Source organism: Triturus cristatus, chromosome 7 (genome assembly GCF_964204655.1).
Source record: "Triturus cristatus chromosome 7, aTriCri1.1, whole genome shotgun sequence".
Taxonomy (NCBI): domain Eukaryota; kingdom Metazoa; phylum Chordata; class Amphibia; order Caudata; family Salamandridae; genus Triturus; species Triturus cristatus.
In genome coordinates, this window is record NC_140590.1 from 1231889466 (window position 1) to 1231916192 (window position 26727).

Sequence of the window (26727 nt, forward strand, 5' to 3'; positions counted from 1 at the left end):
TGTACCTCTCCTTATAGAAGTAGATATAGTGGTGGTGTGGAAGAGAATGGCAAAGGGCTATTGGTCGTGTTTGTTTGGCTTGAACTGGTGGAACTGGAGGTGAATGTTGAAAGGGCAGCCACTGTGTAGGCAGACTTACGAGTACTTGTGGCAGTCTGGCTGGTCAAGGCCGCTGTAGATATTGAGCTGGTTGCTGTGGCGACAAACACATTAGATGTTTTGTTGGTGGCTCCAGAGATCAGATCAGGAGTGATGGTAGGCTTGGAGGTGAATGTAGCGGTTGTACCCACATTTGTTGTATTTGGGGTGGGTGCTGAACTGATTTCCACTTCCGGAACATGTTGCTTTATCCAGGCATCATAGGCAGTGACCAGGGTGTAGACCCCGGGGCGGTTTGGCAAGGCGCAGCCATATCCCCAGCTCACCACTCCCGCAAGGAACCAACTGCTGCCCAACTTGCACACTAGTGGCCCTCCAGAATCACCCTGGTATATGAATAAAAGGTAAGTTAGTACATTTTGAATGGTAAACCTCAAGAAATCTCACAAAAATCTATACTGTTCCTTCTTCTCCTCAATTTTGCTTTCAGTGATCTTTACTCTAATTATTTTTCCAATTTAAAATATTTAAACTAAGAGAGAACAATCTGATTACTAACAAGATAGCAACTGAGATTTTGTGGGCCTGGATAGTAGCACTCTTTTATCTAATTTGCACCCTCTCTTTTCCCTCTTTCCCTCTCATCATGTGGGACTGATGCTGCTGGCTGAATCCTTCTTCATCTTTGTTGGGATGGAATGGGACAGGCAAAACCACTTATCAGTAATCTTAATTTTTCCGAACCAGTTTCTACCACGTCACAGTCCTTAATTCATGAAGAGTTACCATGTCCCAGAGACAGGCTATGGAACCAATTACAGCTTCCAAAGAAAAAAGACGATCAGCTTTCTTTGTTGTTTCCAATCTCAGACTGGAAATATTCTAAAAAAAAAGTATTTACAAGGTCAATAGGTCTTACCTTATCAATCAGAGAGGATGATTATATTTGTATAGCAAGCATATGGCACAAAAATAAAAATGAGAAAAAGAAAACAACCTAATTGTGGTGGCCACATCGTTACAGTAAAAGTTTTAATTGAAAAAGAATAAATACAATTTTAATTGAAGAGTATAGGGTTTTCTAGAAGACTGGAGCACTTAAGACAAGTAAAGTAACCCCTGGTTCAGTGGTTCTTAACCTTTTGACTTCTGTGGTACCCCATTTAATCATTACAGGAACCCAGGGACCCCTACAGAATCCTTATTGAAATCCGGGTGTCCCCGTGACTCATTACTTGAAGTTGGGGACCCCACATAAGCATTTTCGATGATTTCAACGATGAAACAATATGTACAAAATATAGAAACAAGCATTTATCGAACAAATATACAAATGATTAAATGTTTTATTTAAGGTAGCGTTTACTTAACGGGATGCTGGGTAATGGGTGAATTTCTTCTGCTATTTACATGGCCGCTGGCTAAATAATAGAGATGCTGCACTGTCTGGTCAACGGCCATGCAAATAGCAAAGAAACTTCACCATTTACCCAGTCGCTGGCTAAGTAGTAGATATTCTAGACTGATTGGCTGGCAGCGGTGTAAATAGCAGACAATCATTTTTATTTACCCAGCCGCTGGCTAAATAGTAGAGATTTCACAGTGTTTGGTTGTTGTCCATGCACATAGCAGAAAAACTTCACTATTTACCTGCCCGATGGCTAAACAGTAGAGATTCTGAACTCTATGGCTAGTGACAGTGCAAATAGCAGAAAAACTTCACGATTTACCCAGCCACTGTTTAATAGAGGAGATTCTTTATTGTCCGGGAGCCGTACAAATTGCAGGAAAACTTAAATATTCACCCAACTGCTGACTAAATAGTAGAGACTTTGTACTGCGTGGCTGGCAGCCATGTAGATAGCAGGACAACTTCCCTATTTGCATAGCCACTGGTTAAATGATAGTCTGCACTGTTCATCTGGAAACTGTGCAAATAGCAGGAATACTTAAATATTTACCAGTTTACTGGCGGAATAGTAGAGATTCTGTGCTGTTCGACTGTCAGCCGTGCAAATACCAGAAAAACTTCACTATGCACATGGCCGCTGGCTAAACAGTAGAGATTCTGCACCATTTGGCCAGGAGCTTTGCGAATAGCAGAAAAACTTCACTATTTACCTGGTCGCTGTCTAAATGGTAGAGATGCTGCACTATTTGGCTGGCAGTTTTTGGAAACCTCCATCCCAAACCCCATCCTGAGACTGCATTTCAGAAACAATCGTAATAGTCCTTTTAGTGGTGTAAAGAAATTTCCAACTGAAAAAGGGTTTTAAAACAAATTATATCTACTTCTTTGTTGACAAACTAGTGATTTAGCGACATGACCCTCTTAGGTGCTAAATTTGGCTTAGATGCAGGCACTAACATATAAATCTAAAGGTTCCACATGTTTGAATGTTTCCAAGTTATTTTGACAGACATAACAAAATAGATGGTACTCATCCCTTAGTCTTCCTTGGCTATTCTGGCCCAGTTCTTCTTGTCCTATTCCTTGGGGCACTGGTCGTCCTAGGCCTTCTTGTGTTTCACCTCTTGAAACTTAGTCTGACACTTTTTATCCTCCGCCTACTGCTTCTATCCCCAGCAGCCCTCCATAATGACTCTAGTCAGGTGCAGCCTCCAAGTTTGTAACGCAGATTTATTTATTTTTACTTTCCAGATTTCTTTTGCTGAGACAGCTCTGTCAAGTACATAAATTAGGGCCCGGTAGAGACAGGACCTTGCACTGCTTAACATGTTAAAAATCAAAACTACCATTCCCAAGATGCATTGTGCAGCTGAGTAAAATGTCAGTGTGGCTGAAGGGCTCACTCATGATATGAAGCCAATAAGCATCAATGCCAGACGCCTACTTTGCTGTATGAATAGTATGGAAAAGTATGTTTACTCACAGGCAGCAGAGTGACCTCCTCCTGTTAATTACCAACAAATATTACTTACCTGTCTCCTGCTTTCACTTCCCCTTTCCACAGAAGCCCCGTTCCGTCTCACTCAATTTACCTCCTGCAAGCCCCTCAAAGTACTGTGCCGACAAACACCAATTACATATGGTATGTGTCCCTCCCTCAGTGGCCCAGATACCACCTATCTGTCTGCATTCCCTGTTTGCTGCTGCTGGATGACTGCTGCAGCGTTGCCAGATTTTAAATACTAAGCAAGCACAATCCCCATTAAGCACAAGCCTAAAGCTTCACAAGGCCTTCTGAAATTCTTGTGTGTTTAGTAGAGTTTAGAGTAGGGATAGGATGATAGGAATGGATTTGAAAGGGGAAAGTAGTAAGGAGGTGAATGTTTGAGAAGGATGTTTGTGGTTCATAGTAGTCAGAAAGGTTTGGGATGAGTCAGAGAGAAGAGGGATGGGACAAAATTTGAAAGGAGTATTTTTTCTAATAACAAAAAACTGGCTCTAGCGTGTGTGCATGTGTGTGTGTGTGTGTGTGTATGCACATGACATTTGGCAAGGAATTATTGCCTGGAGAAAGCCGCTATATTTGAAGACCCATATGTTCATAGAAGCAGAAACATTTGCATGGTCCAATGTTCACATTTATCTTGTGATGAAGTATGAACATTTTTCATGGCATTTTTTAAAGTTTTTGTTGGCAGGCATAAACTCTTCTACACATGTACCATTATGGGCACAGAAACAGCAATTATAACATTGTCTTAAATACACATATCTAGTGGAGTTTCCCCCTTATATAATGTATCTACTTATCACAGGAAGTATAGTTCAATGTACAATGACCCATGTACACTGTTGTGTAGTGAGTATAGTTGTCATGTGGGGAGCAGCCAGCTCTTGACTCATATTCTGAAGGTTTGCTGGTTGTCAGTGGAACTTGTGTGTGTGGGTAGTGAATTCCATAATTTGGCTGCCTGAAAAGAAAAAGATATTCCACCCATGTTTTCTTTTCTTGTATATCGGGACGTTGGGGAGGGGCATTCTTGAGTGTAGGTTACTTTGTTGTATGCATTTGTTGACTTTCTTCCTGATGAAGAGTGGTCCTTTGCCGTGTATTGCTTTGTGTTTGATACAAAGCAGCTTGAAGGTTGATCTTCTGGCAACTGGTCACCAGTGTAGGACCCTCACAGCAGGGGAGATATGTGCAGCTAGACTCTAGCAGCAGTGTTTTGATTTCTCAGTGAACTTCCCATAGTTGATACAGACCATTATCGTAATCCAGTTTAGATAGGACAAGGGAGATGATAGCTTGAACCTTATGAGGATATCCTACATGGGGGAAGATGCGCTGCAGTGTTTTTATTGTGAGAAAGCTTGATTTGGCTACCTTATCCACGTTTGCATTAACTGACAGCTTGGAGTCCATGGAAATTCAGTGGTTTGTTACCTCCTTGGAAATTTTGGGTAATAGGTTTTCCAGTCACCACTGGTGAGTGTTGAGGTTTTGAAGTCATTCAATTTGAGGTGGCTCCATGACATCCATTGGTCAACTGCCCGGAAGCAACTGAAGATTTTGGATGTTCCAATGTCCTTCGAGTTTTCCAGATTCAGAGGTATCTGCCTGTCTTCTGCATAGTTATAGCAGGTGAAGTCAAAGCTATTGATCCAATCTGGTAATGATCCAATATAGATGTTGAAAAGCATGGGTGAGATGATGGAGCCTTGAGGTTCTCCTGATTTAATGCTGTATGGTTTAGAGGAGAAAGGAGGAGTATGTATAATATTTTTTCTATTGTATAGGTACAGTGTGATCCAAGCGAGAGCTGTCCCCTCTATTCCGGCTTCCTCAAGGCTTTTGATTAGTGCATCATGATGCACTGTACCAAAGGCTGCAGAAAGAACCAAGAAAAGAAGGGCAGCAACCCCATTATGGCCTACTGTGTTTTAGGGTCATCCCAAATAGAGATCATTGCCGATTCTGTGCCTCTTCCAGGATGGAATGCAGTTTGAAAGTCGAAAAGTTGAATTGTCTTCAATGAAATGTGACATCTAGGTGAAAGTTGCTCTTTCTGTAGGTTTCACAGGAGTGATCCGTTTGCTATGGTCTGTAGTTAATAGGGTCTTGATTGTCCAGGTTAGGTTTTTTTCAATAATGGGCATATGCATAGTTTTTTAAATTCTTCTGAAAAAAATACTGTTGTTAAGGAGCTGTTGATGAGTTTTCTGAATGGGATCACTGCAGAAGTTGAAAGTAGAATGTTTTTAAAGATTCGAGGTGGACAAAGGTAAGAGGGGCAGCCTGTTGGCTTTCTCGCATTGACAAGATCCAAAAATTCAGTTGGTGATCGTTCTTTGAAGGAGCATAGAGACTGTCCTTACCTTTTCCTAAAGGGTTTTTATAAAAAATGGTTTGGGACTGTTGGCTTTTTTGTTGTTTAAATAATAATCCAACATGTTCACTTAAGTTGTGTAGTGATTTGCCAGTTAGTTAAAAGATTCTTGAGAAATTGAGTAGGTAGCTTCTGGCATTTAGGCTTGCGAAATTCTGTCAATATTTTATAAAATGCCTTATTAGCACACTTTGCATTATGGATTTGGTTGCACTTCTATAGTTTTTACCTTTTTTGATTGATGGCTTGTATATTCTGTTGTGTCTGTGTAGGCATGTCTTGTCTTGAGGGTTGTTTGTTTTTAGCCAGTTGCATTGAAGGCGATCAATTTGTTTTTTGATCTTTTTTAATTCTGCATTCATCTAAGGGGCGTATTTTCTTTTGTTAATTGTAGATTTTTTTTGAGGAATTAGAAGATCAAAAGCTTTCTGGAGCCATTCATAGAGTGTTTCTACTGAATTTATTATGACTAGATCTGAGTTGGAGGTAATCAGAGTTTATAGTTCCTCAGAATTCAGCTTGTTCCAAGGTCGATGTGTAGCTGAGGACAGGATGATTTTATTTGGCATGAGATTTGATGTCTTGTGTTGGAAGGCAGAGGGGTAGTCGTCAGACCATGTGACTGGACTAATTCTTTGGACCGTGACTAGGCCTGGGTCGATGAAGATGATATCCAATGTGTACACACTGATATGTGTGAGATTAGGAATGAGCTGTTGTAGGTTGTGTGTTCTTAGGCCAATGAGGATGGTTCTAGGTTTGGCATATTAGGTTCGCCAAAGCATATGTTGAGGTCACCAAGGATGCATATGTTTGAGTATATTGTAAAAAGCTTAGAGTTGTATCTAACAATGTGTCTGGGAATGTTTCATTGCTAGGTGGTGGACCGCAAAGAAGGGTAAGGTAACATGAAAAGGTTGGGGTATGGTTGCATCGAAAGAAAACTCCTCAGCTTTGGTGAGATTTGCCATTTATTTAAAAATTACGGATAAGCCACCTCTGTTTTTACCTATGTGATTTTTTGTTTGGGTTTGATATCCTGGTGGAACAGCTTCATGCAATACCGGTGCTATATCTTTCCCCAGCCATGATTCAGTTATAAAAAGTAAGTTAGATTCAGTGTCTATCAATAGATCAAATAAATGGTAATTTATGTTGCATGTGGTATGAATGTGCACTGCAGGAGTGAGAGTATTGACCTTTAAAGTTGTGAGTGGTGTACTCTTGTTGGTGGTGTTAACAGTTGGAGGGCAGAGAAATTGTTGTGTTTGTTTATTGTTACCTCCCTCCAAAAGGCTTAAATGCTTTTTTGGGTCTGGTTGTGTGGGTGGTGGTGCATCTGCTTGAAGTTGACAGGTTGGGCTGTGGAGTTGTGAGTGAAAGGTAGATTTGTTTTGAGATAGTATGAAGAGTATCATGGAGAACCTTTCTTTGTGCATGTTATAGGTGGAAGGGGTATGGGTGAGAGATGTTGGTGGGGCATGAGGGTCATATGGTATGGTTCTGAATTGAGTTATGAATTAATGAAATAAATTAGATTTATAGAAGCACAGAAAAAACCAAAGGGCGTTAATGTGCTAAAGACCTGTATGTTCAAATGAGGAAAAAAAAAGAAAAAATATAATAAACTCTCTGTTTTGTGTCTTTCGAGTTTACAAAGTGAAGAGCCAAGTTTTCAGTGCTTTTCTAAAGGATGTGTAGATCTCCAGGCTAGAAACATGATGAGGAACGGAGTTCCACAACTTGGCAATATCCACTGAGGAGGCTATCCCTCCCCATCTTTCCTCTCGAAATTTGGGGACAATTACTAAATTTAGATTTGCCGAACGAAGTTGTCTAGTGGGAACGTACTACTGGAACATCAATCTCATTGCTGCTGGACCTCATCTATGTACAGCCTTGTGAGCAATGCACAAGGCTTTGAACAGAATGCGATTTTTAACTGGTAGCCAGTGTAGCATGATTAATTTGGCTGAGACTGACTGGGAATTTCTAGTATCAGTCTTGCTGTTACATTTTTTACTGTTTGCAGCTTGGTTAAGGCCGACTTGTTAATGCCAAGATAAAGCGTATTACAGTAGTCAAGACTTCATGATATGAGAGCCAGTACCACTTGTTTACGCGCCGGTAAAGGAATGATTAGAAAAACCTTATGAAAGATCCTAACGATGCAGAAACAGGTGGAGACTGTGCGATTAACCTGCCAGTCAAAATTCAAATATTTGTCCACAATCACACCCAGATTTTTTTGCTGAGTCAGTGTAGCTTGACAGTGATCGCAGCATCTCTGACCACCAGTTGTTATTCCATATAGATGGTTGATTGCCAAAAAGTAGGACCTCCATCTTTTCTCCATTTAATTTTAGACAGTTATCTTTCATCCACTTAGCTACCGTCTTCATACAGTTGTTCAAGTTGGCTGAAACTGACTCATTGTCCTTTGTAATAGAGGCAATTATTTGGGTATCATAGGCATATGAAAGTGCCTGTAGTCAAAACTTCCAGATCAGTTTCGCTAGGGGGGATGCATATAGATTGGATAAAGCTGGACTCAGGGAAGGTCCCTGAGGAACCCCACATGGCAGGGCGCAGGAGTGCGACGTGAATTGCCTGATGGTCACCATCTGAGATCTATCTGTAAGAAAGGATCTTGCTAGTTTCCTTGCTGAGCCTTTTATCCCTTGATCCTGAAGCCAACCTATCAAAAGGGACGGGGAGATGGTATCAAAGGCTCAGGGCAAGTCCAATAAGATCGGTACCACAGCCTGACTCATATCAACCATTGATCTAATAGTGTCCACTTCTGAAACCAATGGAGTTTCCATGCTGTGGTTGCTCCTCAACCCAAACTGAGAGACATCTAAAGATCCTGTTTCTCAATATGGGACATAAGCTGCACATTTAGATGCTTTTCCAGGATTTTCACTGGTACAGCCAGCAGAGAGATGGGTCAGTAGTTTTTTAGTCATTAGGATCCAGATTAGTCTTTTTAGTAAAGGCCTGACTGCAGCTTCTTTCCATAGACGTGGCTAGCATCCTATGTTAATGACTATGTTCATAATAGATGTCAGGGAAGGAGCAATAGTACTGGCAACTAAACTTATTTTTTTAGTAGGGCACTGCTAAAAAGGGGACCCTGACTTTATACTATGGAGATGTAACTCCATTTGTTCCACTCTCATAGGTGTAAAGGAAGTTAAATTAGCTTGTATGCTCCCCTATTTCATCTCTGAACTCTGGGTCATTGTACTCGGCATGTAAGTCTGACTGTGACTACTTCTGTATTTCATCAGAAGGAGGATCACATTTCTTGTGAATTATAAGAATTTTAACTTGCAAATGGTCTGCCAGTTTATTTAAAAAAGTCCTGGGATCCCTCTATGTTGGTAGAGTCTATGGGAGCAGATAGGAGATTTGCAGACTTAAAGAATTCCCTTGTGGATTTGGCAGAGTTAATCTTATCAGTACAGACATTCGCCTTCTCTTCCCTCATTGCTGCCTTGTAGTAGAATTTTGTATGTGTCTTTTTTCTGTCTCTCATTGTTTCTCTGCTAGGCTCGTTCTTGTCGCCGGCAGGATTTCCAAACTAGTCCGAAATGCTCAGTGAACCAGGGAGATGATGGCAGCTTCCTATGCTTTTGCATTATCTTAAGAGGGGTAACATCCTCCCGTGCAGAACTGAGCCAGGATGAGAACTCCACTACGGCCAGTTCCAGATCCTCGAGGTCATTCCTGATCCTGGTCCTGAGAGTGGGTTGAAAGAGTTTCGACTGATAGTCCCCTCCAATTTCTACATAGCCTATTGTTATCACTGTTTAGGTCTTCTTGTCTGGTCAGCCAGGAAAGTGAGAAGCCTACTGCATAGTGGTCTACCAGCTAAGGGGTAGGGTCTCACTAAGCCTCCGTTGTGAGTCCTCGGAGAATATACGATCAAAGGTGTTCCCGGAGCTGAGTGCGGGGAATTGACCAGCTGGGAGAGATCATTAAGTAAAAAAAAAAAATAGAGTATTTACACATGTCATCCTTCAGATAGAAATGAAAATCTCCCTGGAAGGTAAGATTATCTTTACCTAGGAAAGGTCTGATAAAATAGGCAAGTTCTGCTTTAAAGATGGACCTTGGTCCTGTTGGTCTATATACTAAGGTACCTGCAAAGGCTTTTGTTGGATGTATTTTAATTGAGAAATGCAATGCCTCATAAGGGCTAGAGCTCTGAATGAGCTCCATTACACAAAGATATACAGATTTATAGATAATTTCTAGTCCTCCTCCTTGTCTGTTTGATCTATACAGCCTAAGGATCGAGTACCCCAGGTGAATATCGTCCGCCTGATCAGGGCCAGACGAGTCGCTCGCCCAAGTTCTAGTCACATGTACCCAATCCATATCATGTGTTACAATACATTCGGCAAATTCTGTTTTGCTTTTGATTAGGGACCTGGTATTAATAAGGAACCCTCTATATTTCTCCTCTGACTGGAACATTTCCTACTTTGGCAGACCACTCTTTAGTCTACTGTGAAGTTTGGAGGATATACTAGAATGGGGAGCAGGGGTACCAGTCCTAAACCCACATGAGCAATGGTTGATAGATGAGTGAGTGAGTGTTTTTGTGTTTTGTGGATTGAGTGATTGGTGTATTTGTTGCATGAGACTGTGAGCTAAATAAAGATGGGTTTAATAAATGTGTGCTATTTTTGCAGGTATTCAGAGAAGAGTGGATGTGTGTAGGTATGTTGGAATGGTGTGGAGTTTTTAAAGGTGTGAGATTTTGTTTGGATACATTTCCTATGTGTGTTTGTTTTTATTTTTTTGGGTAGTATTATCTGGTATGTTGGTAGTGAATGGTGGTGCAGAATGTGAGTGAACGCTATTCCACAGTTTTCTTCATTGTCATGAGGGAAACGGCCATCTTTGTGCATCACTCCTGCCAGCGCCGTGAGGGAAACGGCTTTCTGAAATATTTGCCACCATTGCGGTCCAGCCGTGAGGGGAACCGCAGATAGGAGGACTACAGCCCCTAGAATTCCCCAGAGCTCGCGCCTCCTGTGACGCTGCAGTTGCGCCAGGTGGCGCAACAAAAGCATCGGCACACTCCCGCGCGTGCCTACCCGGGCCGTGCCCGGGGAAAGCCCGGGCCAAGGGCGGGCCCATCTGCGCCCATCAAAGCCCAGAAGAGGACGGGCCGGGCCAGCCCTCTGACACCGCAGGTGTGGAGTCTTCAGTTCCAAGGTACTGTTGCCGTGTGAAATCCACAGTTTGCTTCGCTCAGTATCCTTCTCTCTTGTTTTACTTTTTAACTTGCCTGCCTTGTTGCACAACTCAGACTCTCTGCATTTAGCACTACGCCACTTTATTGACTGAATGACTTTTAAGTTGTCTGCCTTTTTGCACAGCCTAGCCTTTTTGCACTTAGTATAACGCCACTTTACTGTTTGAGTGGAGTCATCAACAGTGTGGGGTATAGGACTATTACCTCCACACTGTAACATGTTGCGAAGGGAGCTCGTCAGTACTCAGCATTCAGTCCCTGAAAGGAGCACTGGAAGGAGCACCTATTCCGGCCAGAGTGGGAATCTAGTACTGCTTTTTATTCGCCTGTTGCTTTGCATAGCCCAGACCATACGATTTGGAACTGACTCTGCACTGACTCCGTACTAATTAACTATGTTGCCAGTCTGTTTCCCGTAAATTGTTTGCCCTTCTGTATTTAGCACCACGCCACTTTACTACCTGAGTGGAGAGATCAAAAGCGTGGGGAGCTCGTTTATATTCAGCGCAAGAGAAACACCGATATGTGCTCCGTTTTTGTTCATGAGTAGTGGTTACTACTCTCTTTTTTCTTTTCTGATTGTGCAATGAGTAAGGGTAAGGCACTAATTGGGAAGGGGGTGGTGGGAACGCTTGATGCCTTCCTGACGAGAGCAGAATCGGCATTAATGCATGAAATAGCATTAACTGAACGGCGACTTTCCTTTGAACCCATGGTAAGGTCATCGCAAGCTAATTCAGACGTATATGACCTAACTGGCACTAATGTTCAGAACAAGGAAATGGCTCCAACTTTGGTACTTCTGGACTCACAGCCTACGGAGGTAAATCTACCAGACTGCAGCCAAGGACAACAGGCACCAGTTGAGCATATTCCAATAACTACTAGGTCCCGCGGACAAAAATCTAAAATTAACCAAACAAGACCTCATCAACCACCTGCCGAAAAAAGAAAAAGTCAGGGGACAGCCAGACAGGTTTCTGCAAGGGGGAAAAATCAAACTCCTAATTCGAAAGAGACCACGGGCCAGTTAAACACCCTTTTGTCAGAGTCAATCCCCGTAACTAATACTATACAAGACGCCAACACCAGAGAATTCTGGAATAAAGTTAGAGAGATCTTTACAGAATCATTAAAACCTGTTTTATATATGTTGGGTGACATGGAGGGTCGATTGTCCAGCATAGAGAAGCGACTAAATACCCAGATTGTTACATTGACTGCTAAAAGTAATACCCGTGTAAATGTTGACCCTCCCGAGTGCGTAGGTGAGCAAACCCCTATATCTCATTCAAATAGTATCACTGATATGAACTACCAAAATTGCACACAGTCAGGTCTGCATTCACAAATTAGAAATGCTAGATCAGTAGGACTACCCCAAACTGGAATAGGGAGTGAAAGGGCAACAGAGAATCAGAGAGGGGGTAGTGACTACCCACAGTCAGTGCCCCCTGGACAAGGCCCTCTAGGTCGACAAACAGCTAGAGTGAACCAGGAAGACAAAGCAATTTCTCTCCCAAACATGCAAAAGGCTTCACAGCCTTTTGCAGTTGCCCCAAAGTCTTAACATCTCCCACCAGACGCAACTCCACTAACGGTGGTGTTGGTTAATGTTCCTTCGCTCTCTCCTGGGGAAACGGAACACTGGTCGGCTTTGAGAAATAAAGCCTTGCACTTTCTATCTGGGAGAACGGTAATTAAAAATAGACTTTTTTTTGGAATTTAGAATAGCCAGGCGAATTGAATGGGTGGGCAACTTGGAGAAAAGCCTGCCCGGAGACTGTATTGTGTTATCTTTTTCCTCAAAACAATTGGTGCAAACGATTGTGGAGGGGATGGGTAATTGGACAGTAAGGAACAAAGGGATAAGTGTGGTCCAGTTGGACTTTTTCTATCACCCCCAAAGACAGGTTTGGAATCACAGAGAAGTAGGACCATTTATCGGCTCTCCTTCTCACATTTATTCTGTACCCACTTTTAACTATTTTGAGGCTCTGAATAACCTGGAGGAGATAGATTGGCTGAGTAATTTACTCCCTCCGTCCATAGGAGGCATAGTTTCGGGTGATAGTCAACCTATGGGGCAGGTGACTATGAGGAGTCCGTCATTTAGAGACGGCCCCAACAACCCTTTTACCCCAGGTTTACTAGAGGTCTCAAAGGGAAATGCAATTTCTGTAAGCCCAATAACTGCGCAGGTGGAGACTTCTGACTCTCTAGCATCAAAATAAGGGGTTTAGATGATGTAAATTTTAATTGTTCACCTCACCCCCGTTTGAGAAATATCTTATCTTCCCCTCCCGCTACAAACTGGAACATCTGTTCTTGGAACGTAGCTGGGTTGCGTTCGAAGATAGACAATACAGAGTGGATTGAGTTTATCCATGGTAAGGATATTTTAACCCTACAAGAAACATGGTGTATAGACTCGATACATATTAACAGGTATAAAACATTTAACACGCAGGCTGTAAAGTGTAGGGGGATAGACCAAAAGGAGGACTCTGCACTTTTATCTCAAATTGTTTGATTGTAGACAAGTTGGTATTTCATCAAGGTGATTGTTATTATCACATTATTGAAATGGTATGTAGTGCAACTCAATCTGTGATTGTGGTTAATTTTTATAACAATGTCCCAGAGGGAGAACTTGGTACGGTGGTTAGAGCACTGAGTGGGGCCTTGAATGCTATTTATAAAGAGGGTAGAAAAGACTGTATGTTAATTGTCCAAGGAGATTTAAACTGTGCTCTCTTTAGTAATACTGATCCTAGATTGTGTCGTTTGGTCGAGAAGGAATAACAACATTTTACGCATCTTTGCCATTCAAGGTCTGGGGAGTGTTTCAATGAACTTTTGCATATGTTTGATCTGAGTATGGTAAATGATATTTTAGTTCCTTGTGTACCTTTGTCCTATACTTTTAGTGGCCGAAGGTTTGCATCTATAATTGATTATATGCTAGTCTCCCAGATCCATGCATCAAGGGTCCACACCCTTATTACCCGCTTTGTTTAGCGATTACACCGCCCCTGATTATTCTCCACAACTACAAATACAAAAGTGATGTTACTTTATCAGGTGAACTAGTCTTAAATCATATATATGGGTACTCACTGCGGTGGTTTTTGCTTTGTTCGCCATAAGTTGGCAGGGTATGCTCAGACATGAGTCCCTTGCTCACTTTGCCACTGGATTCAAGCAAGCCTGGCTGAAGACGTCTGAAATGCCAGAAACCGGTCCTAGGAAGCTTGTTTCCGGTCCAGGGAAGACATGGCTTGGCAGTTCGGGCTGGAATGTTCCCATGAGGCACAGGGTCAGACTGATTTGCATATGGCCATGTCTGAACTAGGGTGGCAGAGTGGGCTAAAGAACGGTGATGGATTAAACCCAGATCAGTTGACTGGGGGTGAGTGCCTGCAATGTTCAACACTCCGTCCATCATTTCCTTTGGTTTTTGCTTTGTTCGCCATAAGTTGGCAGGGTATGCTCAGACGTGAGTCCCTTGCTCACTTTGCCACTGGATTCAAGCAAGCCTGGCTGAAGACGTCTGAAATGCAAGAAACCGGTCCTAGGAAGCTTGTTTACGGTCCAGGGAAGACATTGCTTGGCAGTTCGGGCTGGACTGTTCCCATGAGGGACAGGGTCAGACTGATTTGCATATGGCCATGTCTGAACTGGGGTGGCAGAGTGGGCTAAAGAACAGTGATGGATTAAACCCAGATCAGTTGACTGGGGGTGAGTGCTTGCAATGTTCAACACTCCGTCCATCATTTCCTTTGGTTTTTACACACTGCGGTGGTCAAAGGTGGACCCAGTGGGGTTTACAGAACAACTGACTACCAATTGTAAATTTGACATGGATATTTGTCTAGATGAGCACTCACCTTGCGAAGAGATAGTCCAATCCTTTATAGAGATTACAAAAGAGGTGAAGAATATTTTAAGGGTGCAATCTCAAACAAAACAGAAAAAGGAAGGTTGGTTTGATAAAAACTGTACATTAGCCCACTCGAACCTAAAGAGGGTGTTACATATGAAGCCGAGATCTATCCCTGAGGTAAGAAAAGCAAGGATAGAATATCAGAGAGCATTAAAGGTAAGGAAAAGTGGCCTAAGGGGTGAGGCCTGGGAAGCCCTTCATACCACTGCTATGCAGAAAAAAAAATAATGTGGCCTTCTGGAAAGCAGTTAGAGCACCTTTACTGACTGTGGACCAGGGCCCGTCAATTGAGATTGTGATCTCGGAAGAGGACTGGGTTAACTTCTTCTCTAAAGTTTATAATGATAATTCGCATGCGGCTCTTGTGAGGACCCATATCATTACTCCTCAAGCTGTAAACCCGGTGATTCCGATGCAGGTAACGCTGGAGGAAGTGAAAAAGGCCTTGGTACGGAGCCAAGGTGGCAAGGCTCCAGGACCCGACGGCATCCCAGTTGACCTGTTTAAACATAATGTGCAATTGTGGGGCCCTTTTATTACTCAGGTAATCAACTCAAGTTTAAGTTCCACATTCCCAGGGTCCTGGGCAGAATCTACAATAATTCCAATTTTCAAGAAAAGGGAAAGATCTAATCCAGGGTGTTATATACCCATCTCCCTTCTTGATTCAATGCTGAAAGTCAAAGGTCGGATTCTTTAAGAACGGCTCGAAACGTGGGCAGAAGATGCCGGCACCCTATCGGATCTACAATATGGCTTCAGAGAGGGGTTAGACACTGTCGAGCAAAGCTTAATTCTGTCTATGTTAATGGGGAAGTATATAAGGGCAAAGAAGGGCCGCCTGTTTATGGCCTTTTTAGATTTAACGGCGGTGTTTGACTCAGTGAGACATTGCAAATTATGGGAGATTTTGGACTCGCTGGGCGTGGACCCTAATATAATAGCCTTTTTACAACAATTATATAGTGAGGTGGCTGCTAGGGTCCGATATGGCAAGAGAGGTGAGTGCACTAGAGCTTTTCCCGTCAGGCGGGGGGTCAGGCAGGGCTGTGTTCTGGCCCCCCTCCTTTTTAATTTGTATATAAATGCACTAGGAGATGAGCTGCTTAAGAGCGGTCAAGACTTCCCACGAGTAGGAGGCCGTCCGATACCTACCTTACTGTATGCGGATAACGCCGTTCTGATGGCACTCACGCAAAATGGTCTACAAAGGATTTTAGGCAGTTTTAATATTTTTATGAATGATCTGAGCTTATCTATTAATGTTTCTAAAACCTTTATCATGAACTGTGGAAATAAGAAATACAGAGGCCAGGGAAGGGAAGTTTTTTTGGAAGGCAATAAGGTATCCCAAACAACAAGTTGTTCATATTTGGGTATCTTATTTAATGACGATGACACCTGGACAAAAACCATAACTGCGAAAAAACTCGCATTTATGAGAACCACCAGCGCACTTGCCACTTTTTGTAGGAAACGGGCGTAAGCCACCTGGAGAGATTATACAAATTTATAAGGCAAAATGTCTCTCAGCGGGCATTTAGGGAGCAGGGGTATGGGGGTTCATGAACACACTACCAATACAATTGGTGGAAAACGCCTTTTTGCGCTTTATTTTGTCGGTACCTCAAATCATGCCTACCTTTGCCTACCATGAAGAGTTGGGTCTTACTTATGTATCGCATCCTATTAAATTAGAACCCATACTCCTCTGGCATAGGATATGGACAAAGGAACAGACGGTACTGAATAGAACTAATATGTCGGATGTAATGAGACTTGATGGGGTTGGTATGATCCCCTGGATGAAGTATGTTGAGTCTTTTTTTATCACTATTAGGCAACTCAGAGTTTTACTCAAACCCTAGCTCAATGAGTGGTATCTCTAGAAAGGTGTTAAAATCTAGGGACCTTGTGTACCTAGCTGAAGAGAGAGCATCAGGTGAGCTTTCGAAAACCTGTGTGTTAAAACATCAGTTAACACTTACAACTGGAGGGATGGAGCCATATCTGTCCTTAGTATCTAGTGGGTTTGACATAATGTTGCTTTTTAGATTTAGGTTAGGATCCATTCACAGACTATTGTCATTTTCTACAATGAATGACTGGTCGCATAATTTATCAGCTTGCCCGTGTGACTCCCAATCAACTCAGACAACACTACACGTGATGTTCTTCTGTAAATTTTATGTGACACAAAGAAAAGCATTACTTGTACCCATTTTAAAAGCGTATGGTTTAAGACAGTGTCGCAAAGCGCTAATTAGTTTGCAATGCCTAGAAAATGTACATATTGCCTGGAGGATTGCTTTATACATTAAAAGAGTGTTCCAAATCAGGAAAACAATGTGTTGGGATGGTAAGGAGCAGAGGGGGGTGGATGGTGACCGGTAATATGTGATATGGGTATTAATTTTTTTAATTCACAATCGTTTTTGGAATGTATTTTAAACTGATTTGAATCTGTTTTTAGCTTATGGCAACAGGGGGTTCTGTCAGTTTTAGTAAAGTTTTATTTTATGGAAATCTTATAAATTCTGAGTAAATGAACTGCTATGAACTCGTTTTAAATATGAATTGCTCCTGTAATTGTATTTTATTGTGCTTTTATGATTGTTTTTTTTTCACAATCGAATAAAGCTTACTTTGATTGATTGATTAATTGATTGATTGATTGAGTGAACTTGTTGAAGGAGAAGGGGTGGAAATGTGTTTGAATGTATGCACTCTGTGATGGATGAGAGTGGGAAAATATTTGTGTTGTGAAGTGGTTGTACTTTGGGTAGGCAGATGAATGTGTCATTTTGGTAAAGGAGAGTGGTGAAAGAGCATAAGCAGATCTCCAAGGCAAAAGCCTGCCATCTTGCAATCTGTCACGTCCTGTTCTCTCTAACCTAGACTTTGTAATTGCTCACAGAATCTACTGTCAATTACTCTAACAATGAAAGAGTTTGAATATGGATTTATGAGCCAGTGCACATATCTTTCCCCTTTGAAGGGCACATCAATCAATCAATCAAAGCTTTATTCGACAGTTGAGTCATAAAAGCACATTACAATCATATCATAAAATACAGTATAAATTACCTAAAATGTTTAAAACTAGAATTAAATTCATATAACAACCGTCAGAAAAGCTGAAGAATCAATCTAAAACCAATACATTTATTCTCAAGATAAGTAACGCAGTTTAATAGAATTGCTATTTGTATTTCCCGCCTGAGATTAACTTTGAATGAACATAGTACAATTACAGATGTTTACGGGGAGTTACCAACATGTCTCAAGGCTTTAGACCGTATGCCCCATGCCCACCCTAGGAACTTGGCTAGGGCACATCACTATCTGCACCCCAGTCCTCCAAGTACTTCAGCGTCTCTGATCTATTAATTGATCTCCTTGCTTCATGAATACCAGTCCACTGATGATGATATGTTTCTTACAATTCCCTACATTTCAATGAATTGTAAATGAAACATCTAACTATTAATGAATTTATGCTACTAAATGCACCTGTGTCATAGAATAGAATGTTGAGTCTGCCTTGCTAGGAATTAAACTCATAACCTCCAAAATGCTGCATTTGTCATTAGTGAACATTCAGCTCCTTGAGCCAACCTCTAACTAAGATGGTCACAATGCACCCTTTAATGTAACATAACTATCAGTTCAGTTCAGTTCATGAAGCTTTATTCGGTTCATAACATGTGATGACCATAAAAGCACATGGCAAAATGCAGAAATACAAAAAATACAGACGAAATAGAAACACATTTAAAAAGTCATACTTCTCCTGTAATAAATAGATTTACAGATAAAACTGGCAGTATAAAAACATATATCTGGAGAGTTCATATTTAAAAGCAACCTCATTGCATCTTCCATATTAGAAACACCATATTTTAAAAACATGGGTTTTAAAAATGTAATCCTTACATTCAAGAAGAGAGTGCAGATAAGCATAAAGTGCATGCTGCTTTGTTTTGAATGACCATCGCACGGGCAAGGGCCGACAGGGTACCTTTTTTGTTGGGGGAAGGCCACCAAGACATGTACCATTCCTAACCTTAATCTGGTTAAGACAAATCTGTGAACTGGTCGGGTTACCATGTTCAGATACTGCTGGAAACCCTCACTTACAGTGTATTTGTTATAAAGTTGAACAGTAGTGAGGGGACCAGTCCCAGCTAAACGTTTTTGGGTTCTAAACAACATAAAAGATTTTTTCATATCCTGTTTGACAGGAACTCGGGGGGGACAAGAATCTAGCAACAAGTTCAACCCGAAAATAGCCTGGTAGCTCTCAACAACATACTTAAGCCATGGGATTTTCATACAATTATCTAATTTGAGGCAATCCTTAATAACAAGTTGGTTGAACTCGGTCTCTTCCTTGTGCCAAATTGCTTGGTAAAGCGACAAAGGCCTAAGTGAAGCAAGGTCACTCAAATAGGCGACCCCAACCTCTTTATGAATCAACTCTGTTGGGGCAGAAGCAGGTAGACACATTAGTTTCTTGAGGAAGATGTTTTCTTCCCTCTGTAAGCAACCAACATTAGAGTAACCCCACAACCCTGCCCCATATAGGGCAAAGGAGACACTTTTAGCCTTGTATATCTCCATCATGTCTCTGATTCGCCTATCCCCTATCTTTGCGGTGAATTTAAATATGCCATAGGAACCTTTGAACATCTGATGCACTGAGTTTCATAGAGGATACTCTTGGATTTTTAACTGAGTTATTCACTTATAGCATATTGTATCTGTCAAGCATGCATACTGCACTAACCTACTGAGAATCATCATGTATGGGGCAATCTAGCTTTATCAGCTTAATTACGTCACCCACTGCAGATGTCAATTTCACATTTAGATTGTAGGGTTGATAGACCTGTGGTGGCATTAGGTCTAGTTAGCGAGGCACCAAAAATTTACATTTTTGCATCCAGTCTTCTTTTAGTATTTAGATCATGCAGGTGTGCATAAAGCTTTCCCCTTGAGCTGTTTCCCATCTCTTCAAAACCATATGTTGCTTGTTTGTCTTGTGATGTATAGTGATTAATTTCAAGGGACAACACTTGTGCAACATGCACCCAAGGGTGCTGCTGGCGGGACCCACTGCATTAGTTCCTTCAGAAGAAGTCCTTCCATTGTCTACCACTCCTGTAACTGCTTTAAAAGTGTCTGCTCTCCCAAATGCCCATTACCTGACATGAGTCTCTTTGCCCTTGTGGATATCCAGCACAGATCATGTCGTACTTGATGAACTTGTATTGTTGGTTCACCCCTGAGCCTGTGTGGTACATGTTGTCACAGGCTGTCGGGTCGATGATGGGGAGCTGCACCTCCTGCAGAGTCTGTGGTGATGAGAGGCTTACTGTGAAAGGAAATAAGATTCAACTATTATCATCTACCTATCACCAAAGTTAACCTTTCTCCAATCCCATCTTCATCGCTAGTGATTTATTTGAGAAATTGATCGTTTCGCATGTACCACAAGAATGATGACACTGTTACGACACATCAATGACATTGTCCTGCTATTTTCACAGAGAAAATATCATTGTGCCTTTGGGCAACTTCAGTCCCCTTATTTTTTATTTGCATTTACATTCCCTTAATACATGGAACTCTGGGGTTCTGTCTTTGAACATTATTGCTACACGAGCCACCATAGTACGATAACCTTGGTATCAAGCCGAGCATTCTCAAAATTGATAAAGCAAAATGGTGCATGTATTCTTAAAATCAAGCCGGATCTCTATAACTAGTCTTGTTATGTTATGTTATGTTATCATGGGTTTTGTTAAGCGCTCAGCTACTCAAGCAGAGTGTCCCGGCGCTGACAGACCCGAGACCATAAAGCTTCTGAGGGGAGGAAAACTTATAGGCTGAACAGCCATGTTTTGAGCTTCTTTCTGAAGGTCGTCAAGTTGTCGCACTTTCTTAGAGCCAGTGGGAGGGCATTCCAGGCCTGAGGCGCTAGGTATTTAAAAGATCGCCCTCCGATCCGGGCACGCCTAATTGCCGGGACCGTGGTGAGGGACAATGACGCAGAACGCAAGGCTCTGGCAGGCCGATGAAAACCGATCCTCTTCCTCATATAGAGGGGACCGGTGCCATGAAGAGTCTTGAATGCCATGGTAAGTGCCTTGAATTCAATGCGCCTCTGAATAGGGAGCCAGTGCAGAGATTGCAGAAGTCCCGTGGCATGGGAACGGTGGCTAAGGCCAAAGATAGCCCGAGCGGCCGAGTTTTGCACAACCTGTAGGCTTTAGTTGTGTTCATTCCAGTTGGTCACATCCATCCATATCCTTTGTTGTGAAGACCAAGACAATCAGTCTGAAGCAAGTTGAGAGGTTAATGGTACTTCATTTGTATGAGCTCTTGTACACTTTTGATGAGACTCAACATTTCTCCCAATAACTCTCAACAATTGCGCCATTGCTCCTAGCAGACTATTACAAAGATTTCCAACACATAAGCTCCCAGTAGAACTTCACACAGACTGCAATTTAGCCTCACAGAGCCCTAAAGTTTCTTGACATAGCTGCAACTGCCTAACCAGATCATCCTCTGATCCCCAACAGGCCTTCAGCTAGCTCATAAACATCTTCACTTAGACACCGAAACACCCACCTAGCCTTGACCAGACACTAACAGGGTTTTCCACCCAAACTCACATAGACCCCAAAAGACCCTGCCGGACCACAACAGAGCAAAAAATGGTTCAAAAGGACAATCACTCAGCCCCCAAAAGAAACATACATCAGTTGTTAGCTCTTTAAAGTCATTTGCAAATCTGCAATAACAGTGAGGAGGACTGTCTTCAAGGTCTGATGAGTCCTATGAGCAAGGCATTGTCTCTGTCAATGTGTGAGATGATGGAAAGTTGCTGTGAAAGCTTTTGGGTGAATAAATAAAAATGTACATTAATAACACTCTGAGGAGCAATTCATGTACATTACATTCAAATTCACATTTGAGAGGGAGCGATTACAGTTGAAACAAACTTGCTCAGATATGTTTAAGTGTGTCTTCCTGGCGTATTGCAACCTAGCCTTAGGTAGATTCAATGCCATATTGTTCGCAATAGATGTCATATCATAATGTTCATTCTGTGTTTATAATTTGCCTGACGCTGCATTCAGCAAGATGTGATTTGTTTATTTCTGATGATGCTGTTCTCGAAGAGCCAGTTAGAAGGAGTCTTTCCGCAACATAATTCAAGGACCTCCCGCTTGCACACAGTACTGCATTAATTCATAATGGTTTACTGTTATTTATATAAATAGTTTGTTCTATACTTCTGGATGACATTAGATGAGAAGGGACAAATCAATATTCTTCTAGGGGCTAGGTGGTTTGGTGATAGGCTTATGTAATGCTTTGTAATGTAAAACTGTGTTTTGTTGAAGCAGTGATCACATGAGAGAAAATTGTATATAAACCCATGAATTTGAAAGTGAGCCAGAACTTTTTCTTTTTTACTAGGGATGCTGAGTGATTTCTTACAGATTTTGTGGCACATTTGAGACTTACTCTATTTCTGATTGTGCCTATCATTCTCCATTGTTCCTATTATTGACAGCCTTCATGGTGATGACTTTATTCAAATGAGAGTTTTGCATCTGCATTTTACTGTTTTTGTTTTGATCTTATGAATTTTAGAATAAACCTTCAAGGTTTTCAAAATACCACTCTACAACTCACTTTTTGAGTCAATCCTTTCCTTATGGACACTGTTTTGAACCTTATCTCTGGGACACCTTACTTTATGATTTGAGGTTAACAACGTCTCTGATCCATCCAAAATCTGGTCACTCTATTGAATAATAGATTATCTGTAGGTACAGAGCACCCAAAGTGCCTTGTGAAGTGGAAGGTGTGGATTTGTTGAAACACTTTGAACCATCATCAAAGGCTTAAATATAACCAATATTTCTAGGGCTGTATCTTTATATTTTCTTCAAATGGAAGTTGGGGATCACAGTAGAAACTAGGGAGTAGTCACTGGTTGAGAGGGTAAAAGGAAAAGGCAGACAATTGCATGTAATTAAGAATTCTTTCGATCTCCTACAAAAGACTATAGACATCAAATATGTAGTGCCAAAGGAGCATGCCACAGTCCCAGGAGACATATCTATGTTTTCAAATGATCCTCAAATAGCCACAACAGATACTTGAATAACTGTGAAAACACTAGTGTATGTTCCTAAAAGAACCACATGTAGACCTCAACACACTGGAACATTGTTCCCAATAAATACAAACAGAGCTCCAAATAGAGCTGTGCGTAGCTTCCCATAAGAGGTTTGTAGTTGGCAGCCAATCCATACTCGTAAATTTCAACAAACCCATGAGAGCTCTAGCATAAGTCATGCAAATCTCTCCAATTGACTCTCTCAAAGCATCCAACAGATGATCATGTAGGACGCAACAAACCTTTAAATAGCACCCAAGAAGCCCTCATATAGCACACTGCAGACCCTTACACCGCATCCAACAGGTATCAGACAACAGATGCTCACATAGAGCCCAATAGGCAATCACATAACCACCAAGTGCCCCTTGCTTAGCACCAAACAGACCATCACATTGCTCCAACAGACCATCACATAGTATCCAGCAGGGCCTCACATAACAACAAACTGAACCTAATGTGGCACTAACAGAGCATCTCATAGCTCCCAATAAACACTCATTTAGCACTTAGGAGAATTTCACATCTGCCCCAACAGACCATCACATTTTAATTAAGATACCATCACAGAGCTTAAACACATCATGACACCGAATGGACTCTCACACGGCTCGCAACAGATCATTCAATAGCAATGGTGATGAGTCAAATATCTGGAGTGACCAAGATGAGGGGAATAGAAGGAAGATGATGAGACAATCTGCAGAGAAAGTTGACGATATGAATCCAGAAATATAAAACTGATGTAGCCTCTTGTGCATTGTGACATGCAATATTGAAGAATGGCACAGGGACATTAAACATTTCCCCTGCCGCTCTCTACCTAGATTAGAATTAGGGGACCCCCTCTGTTTGAGGTTACTTGCCAGCATGTTCCATTATCTGTGTAAAGGACTACTGGGGTAAAGAGGGACAATAAAGATTTGGTGCCCTGTTTTATACAATCTGGCAGTGAAAGTAACACTGGCTATTGGAGTTACAGGAGTATTTCTTGCCTAACTAAAGACTCTGTTAAAAAAAATGCACAATCATTACCACAAATGGTAATATTGTTCTTTGCATTCACTTAGAATTACATTAAACATTTAGTTTATTTAACAAGTGTATAAGTGTGTAATATTTAGTGCATATGCTAATAATTGAGCCCCCAATACAAATATTGCTGCCCTGTACCTTCCATTGATAGAAAGCTGAAATCTGGAAGTAGAGGGACAACAGTTATTATGAACTCAAGGAGCCAAGTTGAGGAGACTGCTGCGTGAACAAGGAGACCTGATGCTGTTCTGAGATTACTTGTCTTAGACACGTTTCACTTATTAATTGAGTAGATATACGCGCCCTGAAGAAGGTGAGACCTACATAAGGGTCTAACACCGAAACGCGCATCGGCACTGGATGAGCAAGCCGGAACTTTACGGTTGAAAAATCCCCCAAATTACGAGAAATGTTCATCTGTCTACTTATACAGTTTGTATTTCTCATTTGATTGATTGATTGTCTACTTAGAATAATTAACCCTCGTTTCCTAATGTGTTTCATCAATTTCTCTGTTAAAGAGGATAATATCTCCTGTGCAAATGTTGAAACTTCGGGGGACCTGCTCATCTGTACATAAATATTTCAATGTTGGATGTTTGATATTGCTTGACGTGTGAGTGTGTGTGCTTATGAATCAGGTTGCGTGACATGGTTGAGTGAATGTTTGTTTGTGGGATGTGCTTTTTGAATATTTTATATATATGTGTGTCTTAGCAAATGTCATTGGCTAAATTGATTATCAAATATAATAAACTTTTTGATACTTCTATCCATTTGTATTTTCTGATCACTTTTTGGCCCTGAGTTGTTAGCGTTTTGTCCATCAGTGACTTTCTGCACGCATAGATTCGTACAGGTAGAGACTTTTTCTTGATTGTATTTCTGATTTCCCCTGCCGCTCTCTACCTAGATTAGAATTAGGGGACCCCCTCTGTTTGAGTGGCTGTTCTGAGATTGCCCTGTGGGAATCTGGCAAAACTGTTCCAAAAAGGCATAAATTGATTGAAGAGGTGCCATTATAAGAGACCAGTGAATGTGGCTTGTACATCAGCTTGATCCCCCCTTGCACACTACCTCCATCTTGAGTGAATCCCCAGCCGGTGACCCAGCAGTTCATTCCAGCTGGGAACTGGACCGAGGGGGCGGGCAGACACACTGGTAGGATGTAACTGGTGAACTGGACTGGAGTCTCCAGCTCAAGGAGGGCGATGTCACCACTGGACCCTTCCACGGTGTAATTTGAGTTGATGATCACAGTCTTCGGAGTGGTGGAAAACACGTTAGGATTGACAGCGTTTTGGGAGAGTTTGTAGGCACCAAGATAGATACGGAACACAGAGACGTTGACTGGTGTGCTGGGAAAATAGAAAAAGAATATTCAAAAGTAACGCCCTAAAACATGATGGGGATAAAAACTGTGTGCCTCAAATATGAATTTATAAATGCGTGTTTCCTGTTTTGATATCAATAATCTTCCATCAGTCATCCATACATCCGCATGAGCTGCACTACCAGCTGAGATGTGTGGCACATAAACATCACTTCCCAGGGAACTTATGTTGCTAATACTCCAATCTTAGAAGTTATAAGACCTTTTTAATAGCCACGTAAATTGATGGGAAAAAGAGTGAGAATCTTCTATGTGATTTGGCACCCTTACCTTTCTGCAGTGATTAAAATGGAAAACCATGAGTCTTCCTCTGAGAGCAGGAGGTGACTACAGAGAATGTATGTGTCAATGAACTATGTCAACTTCAACCCTGGTGAAACTCTACTTGCTCTCCTTGCCGGGCCAGCACATTTTCAAAACCCGATGCACTATTTACAAAGTCAGCACTTCTGCCTATATGGCTGTAAAGCTCACTACTTTGGGTAGCTCTTGACACACAATCAACGTGGAACCAAAGATGTACAAACCAAAAAAGAAAAAAACAAGGCAAATGGCCTTCTGCAGATATTTGCCCAGGATCTGGGACGGTTTCCTGTATCCAGCAGGATCTCCCCAACCCTGCTCCAATTTAGAAAAGAGATGAGATGCGCCTCTTTAAACAGTTGCCTTCTCTCAGAAGCCCCTTCAATGTCCATTTTATTGTATCTTTCCCTTTCATACTTTACAGCTCTCCGCAGCTTATTGGCTACATTTGTGCTAAGCAAATACCACATGCATACAATTATTTATTTCATTTATTTAAATTAAATACACAAGTACAATAATTCCATAAAAGCAGATTTACATATCTGATAAAAGGTGAAAGACTGCCTGGTGGATGATTTCTGGTCCTGCAGGTTTACTGTGTTACTTGGATTCCTGATGGACCCTGCCACTCTTGTTACTGGGCCAATAGGAGATTACAGGCAACTCATAAAGGGACCCCAAATGACAAGCCACAGATATGAGTTCTGGGGTATGATGCAAGAAGTCCTTCAGCTTCTTCTGGATTTGACGAAAGTAGCTCTGATATGTAGGGTGCAGTCATGAAGATGGAAATTGTGCAGTCTTATTTAGGTATTACTCTAAGGTTACTCCTCCTAGGACACTTTCTAGTGATGATTCCATGCCTATTTCTTTTACCTCTAATACCCATTTCTCCTAAGGTCACCATTTAACAGAGGACATCAACTGATAGCTCCTTTAGAAGAGCTGGCTACACGTCCCCGGTCCCACACTGGCATCTGGCTGACTTAAGGTTGCAGGTCCATTCACCCTGTCCCACCACCACACCTTCATTGTATTCTTACCTGGGGAAGCAGTGTGCTGCCGTTAGCACCCATCTCTCTGTGATCAGTGAGCCCCCACACACATGGTTCCCATTTTGCTGCAGACTGATCTGCCAGGGCCATTGCCCGTTGTTGGCATCCACTCCTCCCACA

General features: G+C 41.8%; 1 protein-coding gene across 1 annotated transcript; it reads right to left on the reverse strand.

The window, feature by feature from the left end:
* Positions 1-11: 11 nt before the first annotated feature.
* LOC146811691 (serine protease 27-like) lies at positions 12-26697 on the reverse strand. Its single transcript, XM_085615099.1, has 5 exons — positions 26596-26697; positions 24928-25114; positions 22359-22368; positions 19823-19988; positions 12-485 (listed from the first exon to the last, which is right to left on the reverse strand). The coding sequence occupies exons 1-5, from the start codon at positions 26695-26697 to the stop codon at positions 12-14; spliced, it is 939 nt and encodes a 312-aa protein (XP_085471225.1).
* Positions 26698-26727: the final 30 nt, after the last annotated feature.

Excerpts from the sequence above, each read along its gene's own strand:
- LOC146811691 (XM_085615099.1), bottom strand. The coding sequence starts at position 26,697 with ATGGCCCTGGCAGATCAGTCTGCAGCAAAATGGGAACCATGTGTGTGG. Across the intron at positions 25,115-26,595 it reads GCAGCACACTGCTTCCCCAG|ACTGTGATCATCAACTCAAA; the intron begins GTAAGAATACAA and ends ACCACTCCGAAG. Across the intron at positions 486-19,822 it reads GGCAAAGAGACTCATGTCAG|GGTGATTCTGGAGGGCCACT; the intron begins GTAATGGGCATT and ends TTCATATACCAG.